The 21,524-nt window shown below is 35.6% G+C and overlaps 1 protein-coding gene and 1 non-coding gene across 2 annotated transcripts in view; both read left to right on the top strand.

Moving 5' to 3' along the window:
* Nucleotides 1-21,025, top strand: part of Lrch2 (leucine rich repeats and calponin homology domain containing 2) — a 73,817-nt gene extending 52,792 nt beyond the window's left edge. Inside the window, exons 14-22 of the mRNA XM_051178981.1 lie at nt 1,924-1,972; nt 2,053-2,166; nt 5,642-5,686; nt 9,088-9,138; nt 11,571-11,628; nt 12,372-12,484; nt 12,658-12,795; nt 12,952-13,029; nt 20,878-21,025. Of these exons, the coding sequence (XP_051034938.1) occupies nt 1,924-1,972; nt 2,053-2,166; nt 5,642-5,686; nt 9,088-9,138; nt 11,571-11,628; nt 12,372-12,484; nt 12,658-12,795; nt 12,952-13,029; nt 20,878-20,997 (766 nt within the window). The 3' untranslated portion in view covers nt 20,998-21,025. The remainder of the gene's footprint in view (nt 1-1,923; nt 1,973-2,052; nt 2,167-5,641; nt 5,687-9,087; nt 9,139-11,570; nt 11,629-12,371; nt 12,485-12,657; nt 12,796-12,951; nt 13,030-20,877) is intronic.
* Nucleotides 9,487-9,615, top strand: LOC127217976 (small nucleolar RNA SNORA35). Its single transcript, XR_007834132.1, has one exon. It is a non-coding gene; the product is annotated as a small nucleolar RNA SNORA35 (small nucleolar RNA).
* Nucleotides 21,026-21,524: the final 499 nt, after the last annotated feature.

Genomic DNA, 21,524 nt, shown 5'->3' with positions numbered 1-21,524 from the left:
GAAAGTTAAAGAGCTGGGCTGACTAGCACTTTATTAGAAAAGTTGTGCACGTTCTCTCTCCCCTCTGTGTATTTCTGTATATGTATATTTGTCTGTGTGTGTGTGTGTGTGCGCGTGAGTGCGCGTGGGTTTGTGTGTGCATAACCAAACCAGATAGAGTTCGCAGTTAGTATAGTATTATAGGTGCTTACCTGTTTCATTATTATACTATTATATATATTATATATGCACCCTTTGACTCCTAATTTGTTTTCCCACTTCTAAATGTAGAAACTGTCTGGACAGTGCCTTAATTCTTTCTCCCTGGTCTGTGGCATGGTAATGCTCTTCATGTAGCAATGTAGGCTAGGCATGACATTCATCATTCATTATCCATTTCTAGGATTCTTAACATTTAAAAGAAATTTATTTCATTGATAGATTTCTTTATTTGAAAAGAGATAAGAAATCTAGGCTTTTTGTCTTCCTCTCTACTCTTCCTCCTCTTTCTTGCCTATCCTCTTCTACTGTTTCTTTCTGTATTTTACAAGAACTCATTCAGTTGTTCATATATTACACGTTATATAATCTCTAATTTCTGTACCTTTAAATGCCATTTGTACCATAAATTGCTGCATTAAAAATGTTGTACTCTATCTTACATTGAAAAACATCTATAAATTCTGGAATTGTTGTTACTGTATTTTCATAGTATATATATTATTACTTCCTAGGAATAGGGATGTCCCTTGAATGCTACTAAATTTTAGTTATTTTCTCTTTTCTTGTTCTTCCTTCTCCTGTTCCTCCTCTCCATCCTCTGTCTTTCTGTTCGGAACAAGTTCTTACTCTGTGGCCCAGGCTCACCTGCACCTTACCTGTGTATTCAATCAGGTCCCCAATTCATACCTCAGCCTCATGAGTTCTAAGATGACCAGTTTGCGTCACCTCGCTCAGCTTTGGCCCCTCCTCCCCATCTCATTTAGGTTTTTAAACTTTTTTGAGTTTGTGTGTGTGTGTGTGTGTGTGTGTGTGTGTGTGTGTGTGTGTCTGTGTGAGTGGATGCCTCGTGTGTGGGTGCCCATGGATGCCAGGAGAGCATGTTGGATCCCTCAGGCTAGAAGAAGCATGTGCCAGTCTTGAACTCAGGTCCTTTGTAGCCCCTCTTATGTCACAACTGAAGCTTATAATCAGTAATCCAGTAGGGAATAATGTATTTGTTTTCAGAATTTTTTGACATTTAGATGAAGGAATTCCTATATTTATTTGCTTGTTTCTTTATCATGTGTGTGAGCATACATATGCACATGTGTGCCATGGCACAGGTGTGGATGTCAGAGGACAACTTTCAAGGATCCAGGGGTTTGGTTCTCCCCTTCTTACTATGTGAGTCTCATGGATCTAACTCAGGTTGTCAGGCTTGTTGGCAAGCTAGTACCTTTACATGTTCACTCACCTCACTGATACTATTATCTGACTTGTTTTAAAAGGGTAACTTTTTTCTGTAATAGTCTGTTTATTCCCTCTTTATTTGTACATATTATACTCCTTTTGACCTCTACAAAATAGGGTTGGCTTATGAAAACTGTCGATATAAAATAAACCCACTTTGGTGTTTCTTGTGGAGCAATAGTTAGTAGGCATTCACTGTTGGTTGGTTTCATCAACTTTAACTATACAATATTAGTAAGCCATGTGGTGGTTAATACCTGCCATTGTAGTCCTTGGGAGACTTATTACAGTACCAGGCCATCCAGAACTGCATAGCAAGACCCAGTCTTAACAGAACACTGCACAACATTACACAAAGCAACACAACAAAGGGAAACATACAGATATGGATAGTCTTTACATGGCTGCCTTTAAACAATGAAAAGACAAATTTGTCATCTATAAAGTATGTGAAAGGATTTAATAAATATTAAAGCGTCTTTAATTTTTTAGTGTCTCAGCAGATGAAGGGAATTCACCATTATCACCCCTTGCATGGCAGGTAAGAGGAAATAAAATTAATAACACGTGTACTATTTTGTTGTCATTTGTTCAGTGAAAAAATGACTTTTCTCATTAAAGCCATTAGAAAATCAGAAGGATCAAATAGAACAACAGTGGCCAGAATCTCAGCCTATAATCTGGCAAAACGAAGAAAGGAGACGGAGCAAGCAAATCAGAAAAGACTATTTCAAGGTACCTTATTAAATTTGACATTTTGTTTCATATTCATCCCTTTTTATTCTTAACAGGTTTTTCTTAAATTAGTAACATAGGACTCTTTAGTGAAATGTCACAGCTGTGCATGTTGATTGCCCTCAGGTGTAGGATAATGAATATGCTGTGTGACTATAGCCACAGAATGTCAGCTATTCAAATTAAGAGTAAATCGGCGTATATCATGCTTTTTCAAACAGTTGAAAGAAAGATCAATGTTTGTGTGTTATGCTGCAAATTGTGGCAATTAATTCTGTGGGGTTTTTTTGTTGTTGTTTTTGACGTAGGCTTTTACTATGTAGCCCAGGTTAGACTCAAATCACTATCCCCACACATCTGTCTCCCATATGCTGGGATTGCAGAAGTGGATGACCAGGCCTGGTTCAGAACAAGATTTTCATTGAATTTGTTTCAATAAATAGTTCAGAACTATTTTCAGTTAGCATTTAACCTTGTCTATGTAAATAAATAATTGAAAACTGGTCCATTTTCTTGTTATATTATTGTTATATTAGTAGTTTTCTTTACTACTTTTTTTTTTTTTAGACAGGGTCTCACTATGTAGGTTTGGCTGTCCTGGAACTCTCTATGTAGCCCTGGCTGGCCTAGAACTCACAGAGATCTTCCTGTCTCTAAGGTGTTGATCACTACATCTGATCAATAGATTTCTTAGAATGGTCTTTCAGTAAAGCTAAATTAAAACACTAGAGCGTGTGAATTACCCTAAATTTTTGTTACCTCATTATTTCAAGTCTGTTAAATTTGCAGGGAACTGTCATCAAATTTTAGAATAATTTTAAATAGTAATCTGCATTTATTCTTGGAATTGACTCAGATGTGCAATATAAACTTGGTCCTACACCCTGAATAGCAAATGTTATTGTCCCATACCTTCCCCACACCTCTTACCCATCAAATAACAACCATTTTTCTACATCTGTAGCACTCAGCTACATTACTTCAAGTTCTTGCCAGTAATAAAGAGGATTTCTTTTTTCATTTTGTGTTTGTCAGAAACTAGTCTCGCAATCTATATTTTTCTATTTCCATATCCTGGAAAGCAACATGTGATTGAAAGTGGCATATGATCAAAATGACAATTCTGTATGTCTTAGCAAATAATGCATTTTCCTTAAATGTTGAAGAAATAATTACTGATTTTTATAACCACTGGATTTTGAGTTAATTGGACAATATGAAAAAACACAGAGGAAGGAAAGGGGCAGGGCACTCCAATAAGACTCTTTGATCAGGACCCTTTGCAGCTCTGCAGTTACATTTATACCCTGGCATTTATCTTAGTTTCCTTTTTTAAGTCATGTAAACTTAAACCAGTTCACTGAATAAAAAACATGTTTATAAGTGAATCTTGATGAATGAGCTATAATGTAGTATTTCTAAGCAACAAGACATACTTGATAATTCTTTGATTTCTTTTATCCCAATATAATATAACCATATTGATTATATTTATCAAAACACTTGTATTGGAATTATTTAGTGCCAGACATGGTCATTAAACCTTTATAAATATTAGCCCATTTATTCATCAGGAAACTTCAGTAATGTCAATGCAGTTATCATTTCTATTTTATATACAGAGATATTAAGGCCCAGGACGCCAAGTAGCGTGCTAATCATATAGTTGAGATTAGAGTTCAGAGCTTTTACAATATGGCTTTTTTTTGTGTTGTGGATAGCTTGATTTAGAATGGACAAACACTAACATTAATATAGTTTTATTTTTTAAATATATTTTAATAATTCAAGTGAAATTAATGTAGGTGTTAGTGAGTCTTTACCACAGTCAACTGTTCCTTGGTTTAAAAGCATCTTTTGTTCATTGTTTTACTCTTTAGGGATTACATGATTCTAATGTGTCAATTATATTATATAGTTGCTAAATGATAAAATAGGATAATATATGAAATGACCATTATATAACCATCACTCAGTAAATGTTCATTTCTTTCAAATGTTGTAAAGTGAGTGTAATCATAGTCTTAAGTCATGGGGAAATGTTTTGAGGACATGTGTAGTTCTTCTCAATTGTCAGAAGATGTCAGTGTTAGGACAGTGCATAAAAATTGAGTATCAAATTATTCCTATGATGTCAGGAAAATGTATAATTGATTAGGACTGTAGCGTAGCTCATGTTGATCATCATCACAGAAAGAAAGATATAAAATGGAACTAATGGTACATTAGTCACAGCTATAAAATATAGTAGAAGAATATGTCTCATCTGTATTTCCATATACAGCTCAGTTTGTGACTGACATACTAGATAACTAATTTGCAAGGGATATGGAAGACAGAGTCACATAAAGGGGGCAATTAAATAGAACCCCAAATATCAGACAAAAAAGTCTGGGACATGATCTAAGAACTAGTATTTCTATGAACACCTGGTTGGTTATACTATTGATTTGTAGAAGAAGTCAATGCATTTTGGCAAGGAAAATATAAGTATTTTAATGATTGTCATACTATATTCTCTTGATTCTAAGAATCATTTTGTCACACATTCACATTCTTTATGTTGAACATGTTATCTTTATATGTCAGTATAAAATTGGGATAGTAGTACTTACGATGTTATAAAGATTAATGCTCATCATATAATGCACTTCAGTCATTACTACTGTATAGTAAATTTTATACTTATGTAGTTGGCATATACATTTAATGTAGTCCCTTTAAGCCTGAAAGCAGTAGATTGCTTCTTTGTAGCACTGAGGATTGAACCCATAATTGCATAGGCGGTAGGAAAGTATGTTATCACTGAAACACATGTCCATCCCTGCTTTTCTAAAACAATTGCTTGTGTCTTAGTATAGAGAAATTAAACCATGTGAGAGATGGTAAGATCTCTGGATAGGGTGGTGGTTGTAAGTATTCAGAAGTAAGTCTAAGAGAGTTTGCCAAAAAAAGTTGACTTGACGACTTGTGAATGCAGTGAACTAAGAAAATTGATGACTCTTTCGATAGTAGACCCATTAATAAAGTTCATGTTGTGTGACCCACAACTACAAAATCATTTTCATTCTTCCTTCATAACTGTAATTTTCCTACTGTTAGGCATTACAATGTAAGTATCTGATACTCAAGATAGCTGTCTGTATATGTGGCCCCCGTGGAAGTGTTATTTGATTCCAAATGTTTTGCAACCCACAGGTTATGAACCACTTTTTCAGATTGTAAACCTGAAAGAATGGGTAATAGGTCAGGCTTAGGAAGGAAATGTTATTTGACATATTTAGAGGTTTTGGAATAGTGTTACTCACAGCATTGTATATGTGAATAGGAGGACTGTTTAAACTGTGTACTTAAGTTTAATATCAGACACTTTTAATACAAGTCCCAACATAGTAATAAATTTCATATGTCATTTTGAACAAAAAATCCACATGTTTAAGGAAAATTAAAGTATCGCACTTAAAATGTTTTTCAGTATAAATCAACAAGGAAGAATTCAAGTGGCAATGAAAATGAGGAGGTGAGACAAAGGGTGATATTAATTTGAATTCTTTATTTGCATATTTAGTTGGCTTAGTGAGAGTTAATGCAGTCCTGCTGTCAATTTCTTCGTTACTGAGCATGTGTTTCCTACAATGATTAAAACTTCTGGGGTTTGCTATATAGTTACTAATTTAATCATTTCTAGTGTTTTCTAGAAAACAATTTCTAATAGTGTTAAAGGTTTATCATTTGACTTGGATCCATAACCAGATCTTTAGCTTAGATTTGTTAACATTTCCCCCTTTTACTTTCCCAAACAGAATGGCAAAAAGGTATTACCATTGTTTGCATGTGTGTGCATGATGTGTGTACACAGGTGTGGTTGTATGTGTTTCAGGGCGTGCATCTGGAGATCAGAGAACTGATTTTAGGTGTCTGCTCTCTTTTCACCTTGAATTGCAGATACTGAACTTGAAGTCAAGGTTTCAGACTTTGGGGGAAAATTCTTTCACTGTTGAGCGGTGGTATCCATCCAAGGTTTTAAAGGAACTTTCTCCACAGATACTGTTCAGGGTTTTAAAACTGTACTTACAGTTTACATTCCTGTAAATGTTTCTGTTGCTTCATGCTACAAACAACACAGCCACCCACCCCTACTGAAACAACACTTCATCCCTGCAATCCCCAAGTTTTGTGTGTATGAGATTGGAGAAATTGGTAGTTAATTTGATGTTTCTTACTTGACAGGGCATCTGAAAACAAATTTATTTCTTGGAAATATAATTACACTGGGCAAAGTAAGTTAGCTATATGAAGTACCTTTGCCTAACCTAAATGCTGTTGTCTTTTCTTGTCCCATCAAGTAATATTTACAGAGACCTCCCCACCCCCAAAAGACATTTGTTTCCACAGCTTCCCATTATTTCCTTTTTAGTATCTGTGGTAAATCGTGAAAACAGTTTTGTGTAGGTATATTTGATAATATTTATCTGTTCATGGTTGCAGTCCATTCATATGTATGCTCCTGGCTTTCAGTTGCACTTTGCAATATCTGTTTGATCCTTAAGTTTTATTCATCCTGCATCACAACCCACTGTACACAACCCACTGTATGGGCTCTAAAGTGCTGGTATCAGTACTCAGAGTTTTGGTAAGTAATATCAGTGTACCAGATGATAGCTCTTAATTTATGTCTCTAGGTCGTGCTTTACCATAGAGCTTTAGGCTTTTATAGTAATGTGTCCTTCTTCTTAGCTGCTTGGAATAATTTGTTCATCTATGACTCAACGCGTGTTCACCTTTTTTCCACACTTCAAACACATTCAGTTTTTCAACTGAAGTGCCTTTTTAAACTTAGGTTGTACACTGAAAACTCAGGATATCTGGATTTTACTCACAGATATTCAGATTTAATTGTTTCTCTCTCTCTCTCTCTTCTCTGTATATGATATGACACATTTGAGAGTTTTCTATTTGAGTTTACTGTGCATGAAAAGCTGATAACTTCTTTATGAAATCACCATCTCCCTTCTAGACAAGGCAGAAGTTGGCAAAGTGGCCCAGAATAAAACCTGGCCCACATGCTATGTTTTAAAGTAGTGTTTAAGTACAAAAGAGTTGCAACCATTTGCCTACGCATGCTTTTGCATTCTAATGGCAAAGTTACTGCTGAGACCATGTGGTCCACAAAAACCAAAAATGTTTACAGTCTAGCCTGTAGCAGAAAACATTCTTTGAATTCCCAGTAGAGGTTCATTTTGCCTCTCCTTTCTGCTTTCTCACAGACACTTTCCTCTGACCTGTTTCAATGTCTAATTCATGCAGAAAACCTATTAATTCACTTGTTAATTTTTGGGCACTGAATCATTTTGTTTATATCACCTTCTTTACCATCTTTGTTCCCCTGGCATAGGCCTTCAGTCTTTCTGGCTTGGAGTATTACAGCATCTTCCTTGCGTTTCTGTATTTATATTATCTCTTTGTCGATCTGTCTGTCTGCCTGTCTGTCTATCATCTATCCATCCATCCATCTATCCATCCATCCATCCATCATCTATCTATCTAGTGTGTGTGTGCCATATATGCACCCATGTGGGCACATCCTTTCTCCAGTTGTCTTCCTTACTTAGTCCGTTCAATGTCATTTTTTGAAACAGGGTCTCTTAATTGAATCTGCAGCTCACAGATTCAGCGGGGCTTGCTGATCTTTGAGCTCAAAGGATCCATCTCTCTCTTTCTCTCTCTCTCTCTGCCTTCTCATTGCTAGGATCACAGAGGCATGCCATTGAGTTTTGTCATTGAATGTGGATGCTGGGCATCCCAATTCAGGTCCTTATGCTCACACTACAAGTACTTTACCAGCTGAAATGTGTCCCCCGTCCCTCTTCTCTTTAGTCCATTTTCCCTACTGCTTTTGGAATTCAAGTACAATAAGGCCATACCTTGGCTTAGAAACCTTGCATTTCATACCGTGCCTTAAAAGGCAAATTTCTCAGTCCTTTATTGACCAAGACCCCGGTTGCCATATCAGCATCAGCTCATAACTAGCCCTGCTTTCCCTTCTTTTACCTTTTAGAATTCAGAGTTCCTTTACCGTCATCTTTTTTTTTTTAATTCAATTTTTCTCTGTTTTCGTTCTTCTCTTTTCACTTTACCTGGATTTTACTGACATTTTACTTTCTGACGAAGCTTCTATGTTTTCCCCCACCCCTTCCCCTTTACTCTACAGTGTCTTTGTGATCTCTACTATGCCATACATAGACTGGAAATGTTATATTACCTGTACGCATGAATCTGTGTCCCCTCTAGACTGAGACATCTTTAAGGATGATATTTTACCAAATTTCCTTATTCTTAGTGTCTAGAACAGTATCTGACATAGTAGGTGGTCAATAATCATTTGTCAAATAAATACATGTTTTATGTGGTATTTTCCAGGTTGAAAATGCATTTTCATTTGGTTGTCATTAGAACATTCATTCATAAGCCATGAATTATTTGTTTTTACTTACTTAAATTTGTAACTGTTTCTCTACTTATGCTAATACTCATAATCTTCCAGGTAGTTTGTTATTTACCATGATGATCCTTTGCCAGTCTTCACTGATGTGTCTCAGGGGCTAATACATCTTCCTATTGTGCCTGCACGGTACTTTTGGGTCTTTAAGATTCTTACAAATCACCAGGGAATCTTATATAGAATCTGCTTCATTGTTAGTTGGGGCCAGCAATTGCTTATGTCTAACAAATTCCCAGAGGATACCTATACCGTGGCTCACCAACAGCATTTAAGTGGCAAGTTGTTCGGTTGTACGCTTGTACGCTGCCAATTCCTCCTTTGACAATGGATTGAAACAATTTCCCACTGTCCTTTTGTATGTTAAAGTCATCATTGTGTATTTTAATTTCATCTTTCATGTGTTTATTTTTACATTCTAGCAAGAGAATGATAATGCTCATATGTCACCACAGTCTCCCGTATCATCCGAGGTACAAGTTGTTTTAATGCTTCATATCTTTTCTGTGTTTTATAAAGAGTTCTTCCTTGCCTCCTTTCTCAGATTTCCTTTTTTTTTTTTTTAACAAAGGAATTTATTCACATCTTTTTGAAATCTGTGGTTGATTGCTTTGTCTTGTCTGTAAAACAATTATGAATAGCATTCCTTTGTATGAATATTCCTAGTGAAGATCACTAACTTGTGGTTTTCTGTGGAACTTATTTCTACATCACAGAACGTAAGTCACTTTATGAGATGTATGCCTTCTCTTCCCTTTACAGTTAAAATAAGTAGTGGCTTTTAACTATAGCTTAGGGATGTTAATTTTAAAAGTGCCCTGGAGCATTGTGCAATGGCCTTTGGTTTTCCTTGTAACCAGTTAGGTCTGAAAGCAATGCAAGAGAAATGGCCTTTTTCCACGAGAAACAACCCTGTAGTGGGTTGTTCCTATCGACAGGAGGTCACATATTTCCTGGCATCTTGTATCTAAAGAATAATGGAGAGCTGGGATACGAAAGTTATCATTTCTAAAATTTTGTTCAAGTACTGTGGTGCTTTGACTGACTATATAACTTAATCTGTTGCTTTACCACAAGAATTTTGAATATGTAAAATAGTATCTCATTTAGCTTTGATTACTTTTATTATTCTAAAGTCCATCTTCTTTGGTAGGAAAATGATCATTTTGCGAATTTATGTCGTAAAATGTTTGCTTGGTCTGAATTTATTGTATCAATTTTATCATACAGTTTTTTTGTCTCATTACATGTAAATGGATTTGTTTTTAATAATCTCTATTTTTTATTACTTTGGTGATTTGTATTATAAAACTGTTCTGTTATGGCTATGAGCATTATTTCAATAAAATGATTCTAAATTTTATGTAAAGTAAAATGATAGAGTGCTAGAGAAAAATTTAAATTGGAATATACTAAAAGCAGTCATAGTTGTATGCTTTTCTTTGTAAGTTATGACAACTGTAAGGATAGATGTGGCTACCACTTTGTTTGCATAGTTACTTTGTGGTTTTATGGCCCGTGTCTACCAGGAAGTGTATTAAAGTCATTTTTTCAGGTAAGTTCCATTGCCTTATAGCTTTTGCTTGTGCTTGAATAAGTGGAATTTTTGTGTAGGAATTTACAACAATTTAAACAAAATAACGGAGACAACACTTAAGAGTATAGATGGGTAGTAGGATGAACATGTGGTTTCATTGCTCTACTAACATTCCATTGAGCTGCCTAGCACATCTGGGGAACATTCAGATACTCTACAGAATCCTCACTGCTTCAGTTTCATGGGAAAAGGAAATGATAAAACCCATTAGTGTATGACATTATCAGTCTCTCTGTTTAATTTGAACATAAATATCATCCCATTTATGTGCCTTTATTATTTGTAGCTGAAAAGACCAGTAGCTTTAGTAACTAAAGCTTTGGCCCTACCTGTTTCCAAGAGTTGTCACCCAGAGTAATAAGGTTTTACCATGATTATATTATATTTATTTTCATAAATTATGAAATTTCTAAGGCACTTTAAATTATTACATTTAGTTTTTTCAACAATCTCATTTGAATTGCATGGACTTAATCACATTAAAATGAGATGTTTATGCACATATACTTTAAGCTTTTTACTCTGATCATGGGTTTATGTAATGTTATATGTATCTTTCCATAACTCACCATGGCTTGAAGAAGCACTTTAAAATATTATGTGTTCAGACGGAAGAGATAATCATGTCCTCTTATCCATTATTCTAAAACCCCTGTAATTGGGGATTGGCCTCAGATTTTCCACTGCTAAGTGTCAAGACAATGTTACATACAGAGTCTGTGTTTTTAAATCTTTTAAGTGATGTATGCTTCATTATTTTTGAGATCCTTCTTTTAAAAAAATCCATCATACCTTATTAATGGTCTTCCTTTTCAGTTTTTTCATACTATAAGAAATTATTCTGGGCTGGCAAGGTACTTGACTGGGTAAAGGCTTTTGTCTCCAAAGCCTGACCAAATCAGTTTCATCACAAGGACCCATATGCTTGACAGAGTGACATTACTCCCCCAAGTTGTCTTCCGGCTTCCACATTCCTCTCTTTCCTTCTCTTTCTCTCTTTAACACACACACACACACTCACGTGCACACGCACGCGCGCACACACACACACACACACACACACACACACACACACACACACACCCCTACCTTACTTTTTAAAAATGCAATAAAGATTTAAAATTGTATACCCAGGTAAATGAGGATTATTTATTGAGTTTTAATGTGAAATGTATAAACTTGAGTTGAAATCTAGGTTGACTTCCACTATGCAGGTAAACATTGGAAATAAATATTTCTCAAAATTGGAGTGGTTATGAAAAAGTGCCTTGATGAATTTGAAACAAGTGTTTTGCAATTTTTTTTTAGGAATATGACAGGACTGATGGCTTTTCGCATGGCCCTTTTGGCTTGAAGCCTAGATCAGGTATAGTCTTTAAATAAAATTCGCAGTCTGTCTTTGTTTAATGTAGAGTTTCCCAGCTTAAATGGGTTGGGATCCATAATTTTATGTACTGAGAGATTCTTTCCCTTCTTCTAAAAGCAATTTTCTTTGGATCTTATTTGTCTTCATAGTTCCCATCACCGTTTCTTTCTTCCCATTACCTTCAAGCTCTTGTGATGTCAGCTTTTTGCCCTAGGTATCCTGCAGTCTCCCCTGCTGTGACTGCTATTAGAATGATCCCTCTGCCAGCTGACAAAACTGTTTGAAATTACAGCACTCCATTATATTGCGGTTTTAAAACAGGGATCTTTTTGCATTTGGCATGCCCCAAAGAAAATGAATCCATTTTACTTGGCAAGGTATTGAATTGTGGTCTTATTCCTGAATAACCACCTTGATCTTCGAGAATGATTGCTTTTTTTTTTTTCTCTAAAGCTAGAAGACTGTCATATGTTCAATCATCATTTTTAACCTGGGTCATAAGTTTCTCATAACATATGGTTAAATAAGAACATATGTAAGTGGTAGAAGTCATTGCACTTGTGTTGACTGTTGCTTTTCAACCATGTATCTAACGATCATTTACATGTAATTAAAAATGTTTGGAATACATTATTAATAACATCTTCTGTAATTCTATATTTTTATCATGTCTTTTTCTCCATGGATGACTGTTCTTTGTAATATCTTTATAAAAAAGATGAGGAATTTCTGTTTCTGTACAGCTTTTAGTCGTGCATCTCGTCAAGAATATGGGGCAGCAGATCCAGGATTTACAATGAGAAGAAAGATGGAACATTTACGGGAAGAGCGCGAACAGATACGGCAACTTCGCAATGTAAGTCATGTTGACTTTGCACAGCTCCTATATAGAAATAGGTTTCACTTGGCAAATTTGTATAGTAACTTTGTTTGTAATGCTTTTTCATATTTTGATTGTATAATTAGTATTATGAATGCATATCATATGTTAAGGAAAGACATTTGCAGTTTATCCTCATGTCTTTCTAGAATCTTGAATCCAGATTAAAAGTAATTCTGCCTGATGACATAGGAGCAGCACTGATGGATGGGGTTGTTCTTTGCCATTTGGCCAATCACATAAGGCCACGCTCTGTAGCTAGTATTCATGTACCATCACCAGCAGTGGTAAGTAGTGTCAATAGATTACTGTTTCTCCTAAGGAAAATACAAGTTTTAAAAACTGTCTTTGCCTAATGTACTTAAGCTAATACAATTTTCATTATTAACTAAGTTCTGTATAAATGGATTTGAAATGTATGTCATTTTCCACTTACTTTACAGCCCAAGCTGAGCATGGCAAAATGTCGAAGAAATGTAGAAAATTTTCTTGATGCTTGCAAAAAGTTGGGAGTTTCACAGGTAATTATCTGACAAAATCATCATTTACTTATTAATCTATTACATGGAAAGTAGAATCAGTTACAATCATCTTCATGGTGAGGGATGAGTCAAGTTTTGTGAACACAAACTAGTACATTTTCTTTGTCCCTCTACTGTGTTCCTATATGTAATTGTAGCAGTTCTCTAGAAAGTGGTTTTGTTTTTTAACCTTGAAAGAAGACTTTTATAGCAGGCTGGAGAGAGGTCCTGAGTTTATAGGGCTCTTCTAATGGTTTTGAGTTCAATTCCCAGCAACCATTTGGTAGTTCAGAACCATCTGTAATGATATCTGATGCCTTCTTCTGGCCTGTAGGCATACCTGTAGGCCGAATACTACTTACAAAAAATTAAATAGATCTTTAAAAAAGAAAACCAAAGAAGTCCTTTCTAAAGAATCTGCCTGTGTGGAAAATGCCTGTTGGTCATAGATATCACTGAGTAAACAGAATGTAGTGACGAGAACTCAAGCTTGACTGTGACACTATTACTGCTGTTTATTTCTTTCTGCTGGAGGGCATTTTAACTACTTTGTTGTTCTTTACTGGCATGCTAGAAACTGAACCCAAGTCCTCATGCTGGAAATTGAACTCACGACATTATACATGCTAGACACCCATTCTACCACTGTGTTATACTCTAGCCCTCCTTTGTAACTTCATGAATAGATACTGAATGGAAGATTTAAATTAGTACAACTGTATTAGAAGCAATGAGACTCTCAAATTAACAATCTTGCTGGAGAGAAGGCTCAGCAGTTATGAGCACTAGCTGTTCTTCCAGCGGACCCAGGTTCAGTTCCCATCATCTGAGAACTAGAACTGCAGTTCCAGGGGATCTGACACCCTCATATAAACACACACACACACACACACACACACTCACACACACACACACACACACACAAAACACCAATGCACATAAAATAAAAATAAGCAAATCATTATAAAATAAATAAAAATACATAAAAAACCAAAAATCTTAGTGCTACATATGATAACATTTGTAGTGGACAAACTTTGAAATGAATGTGAATTGGCTTGCATTTTACATAATAATTGCAGTTGTGGCACATGCCTTTAATTCCAGCACTCAGGAGGTAGAGGCAGGTGGATCTTTGTGAGTTCAAGCCAGTCTGGTCTAGAGAGGTTTTTCCAGGACAAGCTTTAAAACAATACAGAGAAACCCTGTCTCTAACTCCCCCCAAATAATTGCAGTATTACAAAATCAAATCAGTACTGCCAGTAGATTAATATGTGTAATAAAAATGTTGACTGTTTTGAAGACATCATAAATCTAACCATAATGTTACTACTGAGAAAAATTACATCCTTAGACTACAATGATTTTGTGTTAAGCAATCTATTTAAATGCTTTCCTTTAAAAGGTAAAATTATTAACTGATTGTCAAATCCAACTTCATCCATTTTCTCCACTGAATAGACACTATATTTAAAAGAACCAGTGAATTCACATGCACATCCTTAACCACTTGCTGTCTTTTTCTTATTATCTGCAATTTATATATGGTGTCTTAAAATTTTATTTCTTAAAATCCTTATTTTTGTGTGCTTATAATTTATTATGAAATTAAAAATTGAGAAAGTTTCCCCAAGCTGCTATTACACAGTATTACATGCTTTTACCATTTTTTGTTTTGCATTTACTTTCCAAGTTTTTTTTAATCTTTAATTTGACAGTAATAATACATAATTATTTTATTACTTTTTTTTGCTCTAGGATACTTTCTGATTTTTAAACAATTTTACTGGGGTGATACCAATATATCATAAGAAACACATTAAGAAGTGTATAAAATTTGATGTTTTTATACTTAAAAAACATTCTGGGCAAGTGGTCGTGACAAGCCTTTAGTCCCAGCACTTGGGAGGCAGTGACAGGTGAATCTCTCTGAGTTCTAGGACAACCTGGTCTATAGAGTGTGTTTCAGGACAGCTAGAACTGTTACACAGAGAAATACCACTTTTCCTCTCTCTGTAGTTTTCATGTTATATCTAAAAGAAAAAAAAAAAAAACTTTGCCTAATACAAGGTCGTAAGTGTTTATACCTATACGTTCTTGGAAAAGTTTTTCAGTGTCATTTAGATTTAGGCTTCATTTTGAATTTCAGTTTTGTGTATGGTGTGCGATGGGTTTGTAAATTTATTCTGCATACCAAGGTCTACTTTTCCCAGTGCCAGGTGTTGGTTGATAAAAAAGACTCATCTTTCTCCACCAAATTATCTTGTTACTGCCATCGAAAATGACTTGTTTGGAAATGGAAATCTTCACTTCTGTGCTCCCTCTTTTACATATTGATTTCCTTATGGCAGTAACACCCTGTCTGATTATAGCTTGGTGGCACATTTTTTAGACAGTGTGTATGCTGTATGCTGCTGCTTTATTCAGTTTTAAGGTTATTTTGGCTGTGGTGATTCCATTGCATTTTCAGATGAATATATCAATTTTAGTGTTTAGCTGGTCAAGTTTGGTAAAATGGCCAGCTTAGATTTTGTTTTAGTTTATGCTGTGTGTGTGTGTGTGTGTGTGTGTGTGTGTGTGTGTGTGTGTGTGTGTTTTGGATTTGCAAATACAGTTTATTTTATAGAAATTCAACATTATAAATAGCAGGTACCTCCCTCCCGCCCATCCCCGGCCACAGACTCTGCTATGGCAGAGTGAGCAGCTGCGGCCTACTGCTTTGGGTGAGAGTTGAGCCATGGAGGCTGCCCGCTCCACGTCCTGCCTGCCCTGCGCATGCACATGCCTGGCCATCGCTCAGGCTACCAGAGTCTGTCTGGACCAAGCCTATGCTGGACCAGTTACTTGGATCCTGCCCAGTTCTGCAATTCCTTCATGTCATCATCTTCCTTCTTCTTGACAGGTTTGGATGGTAGGGCTACAGAGGGGACATTTGGTAGTGGGACTGTTTCAGGCTACTGATATCCAGCAAATTCTTGTCTAGCTCCTCCTGTTCAAGTTCCTCCAACTCTGCCAAGAGCTGTTCCTCATCAAATTCTTCCCCAAAGCCTACAGGTTTGGAAATAGCGGTGGAAATCTCCTCTGATAGTTCTTGCTGGGCAGCAATGTCCACTTAATCAATGTCCATGTTGTTGTGGGCAGCTTTCATGGCCTTGGCAGCGTAGCCCATGTTCTTGAGCACCTCTGTGTTGCTGTTGGCATTCTCCAAGGCCTCCTGCTGGATCTCGATGTTTGACATGGTGCCTTCGATCTGTGCCAGCTGCTTCTCGTACCTCTTCTTGTGCTTCAGAGCCTGTAGGGCTGCACGTTTGTTTTGGTGCCATGCTTCTTGGCAGCCGTCACCTCCTGTTGGATCTTCTTCTCCAGGAACTCCTGCTTCTTGCTTAGCATTTCCTCCATGTCCCGAAGCGCTGGATGGCCTCCTGGGGGGTGGGGCCGCCCTTCCTCCTCTTACCCCTCCAGTCCCAAACAGCTTCCCCAACAACATGGTTGCTGTGCAGGTCCCTGGCGCCTGCTCTGGCTTGGCTTGGCTCAGCTGCCTGCTCCATGCCACACCACTCCCTGCAGCTGCAGGCATCGCCTCTACCTCCGCCCCGCCCCGCAGCTGGGCCCCAGTGCTGCGTTTATAGAATACTTTCCAGAATGTTGTTTTCTCTACAGTTTCGTTCTTTTAATCCAGGAACATGAGATGCCATTTCATTAATTGATTCCGCATGCCTTCAATCCCAGCACTCGGGAGGCAGAGGCAGGTGAATCTCTGTGAGTTCTAGGCTACCTGGTCTATAGAGCTATTTTCTGGACAGGCTCCAAAACAGTACAGAGAAACCCTGTCTCAAAAAACAAACAAAGCAACAACAAAAAATGAATTTGATACCTTTTAAAATCAATGTAACCAGTGTACTGTGATTTCCAGCGTATGAGGACTTTGCCTTTTCGGTTAAATTAAGTATTTATCATTTTATTCTTTTATTTTACTATAATACAATTACTATCTTAATTTAAAATTTTTCCAGATTTTTATTGCTATTATGTAGAGACGCACCTGATATTTTATTCGTTTATCTTGCCAAATTCACTTCTAGTAGATATGTCTGTAGCACTTAGAATGTTCTCTACTTGAAGTCACATATCACAAATAGGATGCCCTTTTGAAACTTACGTTTCCAGTTTGGACGTTTTTCATTTGTCTAAGTGTTTTGACTGGAATCCCTTTTACGTGGAATTCTGGTAGTGAGTGCTATTGGAAGTCTTTTCTTTCTTATTTCTGGGAAAGCATTAAATCCTTCATCTTCTGGTATGATATCAGTAGATCTTCCATACCTGCTGTTCCAGAGGCTTGATACATTTCCCCCAAGTTAGTTTCTTACAGTTGTCCAGTATCATGCATGAAAGCCCATTTTCTCTGTAGTCATCTGCCTTTTATCTGTATCACAGGCTGTTTGTGTGTTTGTGCATCAAATTTTTGGTTACTTATTTAGTTTCTTTAGCCATTTTTGCTCCATAATTGCTTTGGTAAGTAACTGTTGCTCTTCATAGATTTTTGAAACCATGTAGTATTAGCTATTCTTAGTCTTTTGCATTTCCATACACTTTTAGAGAAGTTTATCCACTTATGTAGGAAAAGCAGAAAGCCTGATTAAATTACAGTGGAAACTTTGTTAAATTAATAGAACAAAATATTGAGAACTATATCTAGTTAAACAATATTTTTCTTAACTTCTGTAAACAATGTATGTCCTTAGTGGAATCTTCTTAAATTTCAGTCACAATTAATTTAGATATTAATTTAATATCTGGTCCTGGATTGCTAACATACATTGATCTCTGTGTTCACAATCTTGCTAAATCATTTCCCCACTCCCTCTCCTCCAATGAACAGAAATAACCTCTTTTTCCATTGTGATCTGGCTGATTTTGTTTTGTTGTTGTTGTTTGTTTTCTGGTTTTTTTTTTTTTTTTTTTTTTAAGACAAGGTTTCTGTGTATAGCCCTGGCTATCCTGGACTTCACTTTACAGACCATACTGGTCCCGAACTCATGGAAATCCACCTGCCTCTGCTTCCCAAGTTCTGGGATTAAAGGTGTGCACTACTTAGCATATTGTGTGCTTTTTTATGATTTTGAATTGGGATTATATATATATATATATACATATATATATATATATATATATATATATATATATATATATATGTCTTAGTATAGGCTTAAGAATGTGGGATTCAAGAAGAGAAGTATTCAGAAGAAAGTAAGACACACAGAGGATGGGTATAAGCTTCTCTAAGAAGAGCCTTAGAAAGTAAGACATACCCAAGGGTGGGTAGAATTTCTTCAAGGGAAAGTAATCTGTGGTATATTCTATATTTTCTTCCTTGCTAAAGTTGATGGATTAATTTCCCAGTACAGTCTTGAAGAAAAGTGGTCAGAGTGGACATCCTTGTTTTATTCTGCACTTTTAAAGATTTTAATATTCCTCCTTTGAAGTCTGATTTACCTGTGTGTTTTACATAAATGACCTGTTATCAATGGAGGGAGTTCCCATCTATTAGTAATTTGCTTAACTTTTTTTTTTATCAGAAATGAATAAAGAGTTTTATCAGATTATTTTTCCATATCAGCTGGTATGATTAAGTTGTTTTCAGTTTCTTAATAATTTGAGTCATATTGATTAATTTTATAGACACAAAATCAACCCTGAATTCCAGAGGACTATTCCTCCTGATCATGATGCATTTTGTCGTTACTGTTTTTTTAATGTTGTTCGGGTCTGTTTTTAATTTTTTTACTTAGATTTTTCACATTGATGCTCATGAGGAAGTTGGTTTTTAATTTTCTTTTAATGATTTAGTCTGTTAGATAGTACTGACCTGCCCACTGGGATGAATTTATGTTGTTTTTCTGTTATCTATTTCACCAAGTTTATTAATAATCAATCTAGACAAGGGGCTTCTTTCTCCAAAGATTTCAAAATACAACTTATAAAACAGATGTAGGATATTCTAGCTATTGTTGTCTTTGCATGAGTTTCAGTATGTTTCATTTTTCAAAAATCTTCTGTTCTAGTTTATGAAACTTACTGTCATAATGCTGTTTATCATACTACCTTGTTTATTTACTACTTGTTAAATATTTTATGATGTTTATTCTTGATAATGGTAATTTGTATGTTCTTTTTTGCCTAAATAGAGGTGTGTGATTTTTTTTTAAATTAATGACCTATCTTTCTTGTACTTTTCTATCATTTTCTATATTTAGTATATTTTTCTCAGTTCTTGGCTATTTCCTTCTTTATTTCAAATTTATTTATTTTACATCACAGCCACATTTTCTCCTCCCTTCTCTCCTCCCAGTCCCTCCCTCCATCTACTGTATCTCTGTTTCTGTTCAGGAAAGGGCAGGGCTCGCAATCAACAAAATATGGCATATCAAGTTTCTATAAGACTAAGCACCTCCCCATGTATTAAGCCTGGACAAGGAATTCCAGTATGAGGAGTATGGTTTTATAAGTCAGTAGAGTTGGAGACAGCCCCTGTTCCTGCTGTTAGGAGTCCCACAAGTGGACCAAGCTACACAACTGTAACATATATGCAGAGTACTTAATTGGTTTATTTTGTTTTTGTAATTTTTGCTTTGAAACTTCTTTTTATAATATTAATTAATTATTTGAATTTTGAGTAAATTACTAGAAGAGTATCAAATATAGCAATGAAAATTGAGATGCAAACGTCATTTTGGGGCTTCTTCAGATATCTCCAGTAGTATTTAGTAGTACTAATTTGGTTGTAGAAGTAAATATGAAGGAGGAGGCTTTTAGACTTCCTATTTTTTGTATCTGTGTGTTTTAAAAAATGACTGAAATACAAAATCCAAAAGATAAGCTGATTTGTTGAAGCAGTTCTGTCATGGGCATGTTGATTTTGATGTATCTCTAGGAGATGGCTCACTGGCATTTGCTTGATATACCTTTAGTGGAAATATAGGGTTAGAATTCAGGGTGGGAGTGAGAGTTAAAATTATTAGATAGAATACCAAGGAGTGGTATAGTGAAAGAAGATAAGAGTGAATATGAAATTCTTGAAAATATGTAGGGCATTAGGAGATTAGTAAAGACTACTGTAATTTGAAGCCCGACTACTATAGGCCAATTGATGAACTAAACAAACTCATTGCATAGAAAACAAAATAGAGATAAGGTTTCAAGTAAAGCACTGATTAAAGGTTGTGGTAATAGAACAGTCAAATATGTATGTGCACCATGTGATATTTAAGAAGGTGTTGGTAATTTTAAACAGCGCAACTTTAGTGAGCAGATGCATTAGAAGCAGCTGTAAGATAATAGAGACTGAGCAATGGTGACATAATCCTCAGCACAACGTTTCTGAGTAGAGATAGGTGTGTAAGAGTAAAATGAGGGCATTAGAGACCAAGCTAATCTCTATAATCACTTTCTTAGTATAAATTGTGAATCTAATCACATTTTGTATTATAATCAGGAAGCAAAATGTTGAATCATTGTGTTATTTACATTAAGTTGAATAGAAAGCATATTTGAAAAATCTGCTTCTTTGGGTTGGAGAGATGGGTCGGCAGTTAAGAGCACCTGCACCCATCTGATAACTGTATTTGCATGAGATCTAATCCTCTCTGACTCATTGTCTTGGATTAAACAGGATTAAACAGGGGTATAGGAGCGGGTTTCGAGGAAGGAAAGAGGAATGGAAAATGAAATGGTGCAATGATAAATCTCAAAAAAATAATATAATAAATAAAGTTTTAAAGTGTGTTCCAGACTTATATTTTCTCCAGCTACTAAAAAGTGAACATTCAAAACCCTTTTCTCTTTCCCCAGGAGAGACTCTGCTTGCCTCACCACATTTTGGAAGAACGAGGTCTTGTGAAAGTTGGTGTTACGGTTCAGGCACTCCTTGAATTGCCTACCACCAAGGCATCTCAGCTTTCTATGGCTTGATGTGACGATTAAAAAAATATACGTGTATTTGAAATGATTTCAGATATCTCAAAATCATGAAGAAGAATGTCCAGTAAAAATAGTTTGCCTTAGGTTTCTTTTTTGCCAAATTACATTAAGATCTCAGAATTTAAACTTTGAGTTGTTGGGATAAAATTGGATTAATTTAAGAGGAGTTTTTGATAAATTAAAATTTTCCCTTTTTATGTTAATCAAGAATCTTGACTGGTTTTCAAAATGCAAATTGATTCAAAATTTAAAACATGCTTTCATTTTAATAATCACATTAAGTTGAATATTTTTACTTCACTGTATACTATTAAACATCTGGGTAAAAGTAATCATATTTTAGGAAAACAATTCTATATTTGAGTTATTTCATATACTAGTTTGTACACAATCTCTTTACTATTTTGTCTTTGTTTCCTAGAAAAAATGAATAGAAAAAAAAACCCTGGCATTATTCAATTCTTTTAGTATTATCAGTTGGTGCCAAAATATTTTCATTTATATTGTAGGTTGTTTAC

Source organism: Phodopus roborovskii, unplaced genomic scaffold, assembly GCF_943737965.1.
Source record: "Phodopus roborovskii unplaced genomic scaffold, PHOROB, whole genome shotgun sequence".
In the NCBI taxonomy this organism is placed as follows: Eukaryota; Metazoa; Chordata; class Mammalia; order Rodentia; family Cricetidae; genus Phodopus; species Phodopus roborovskii.
This window is presented reverse-complemented; position numbering and strand designations above follow the sequence as displayed.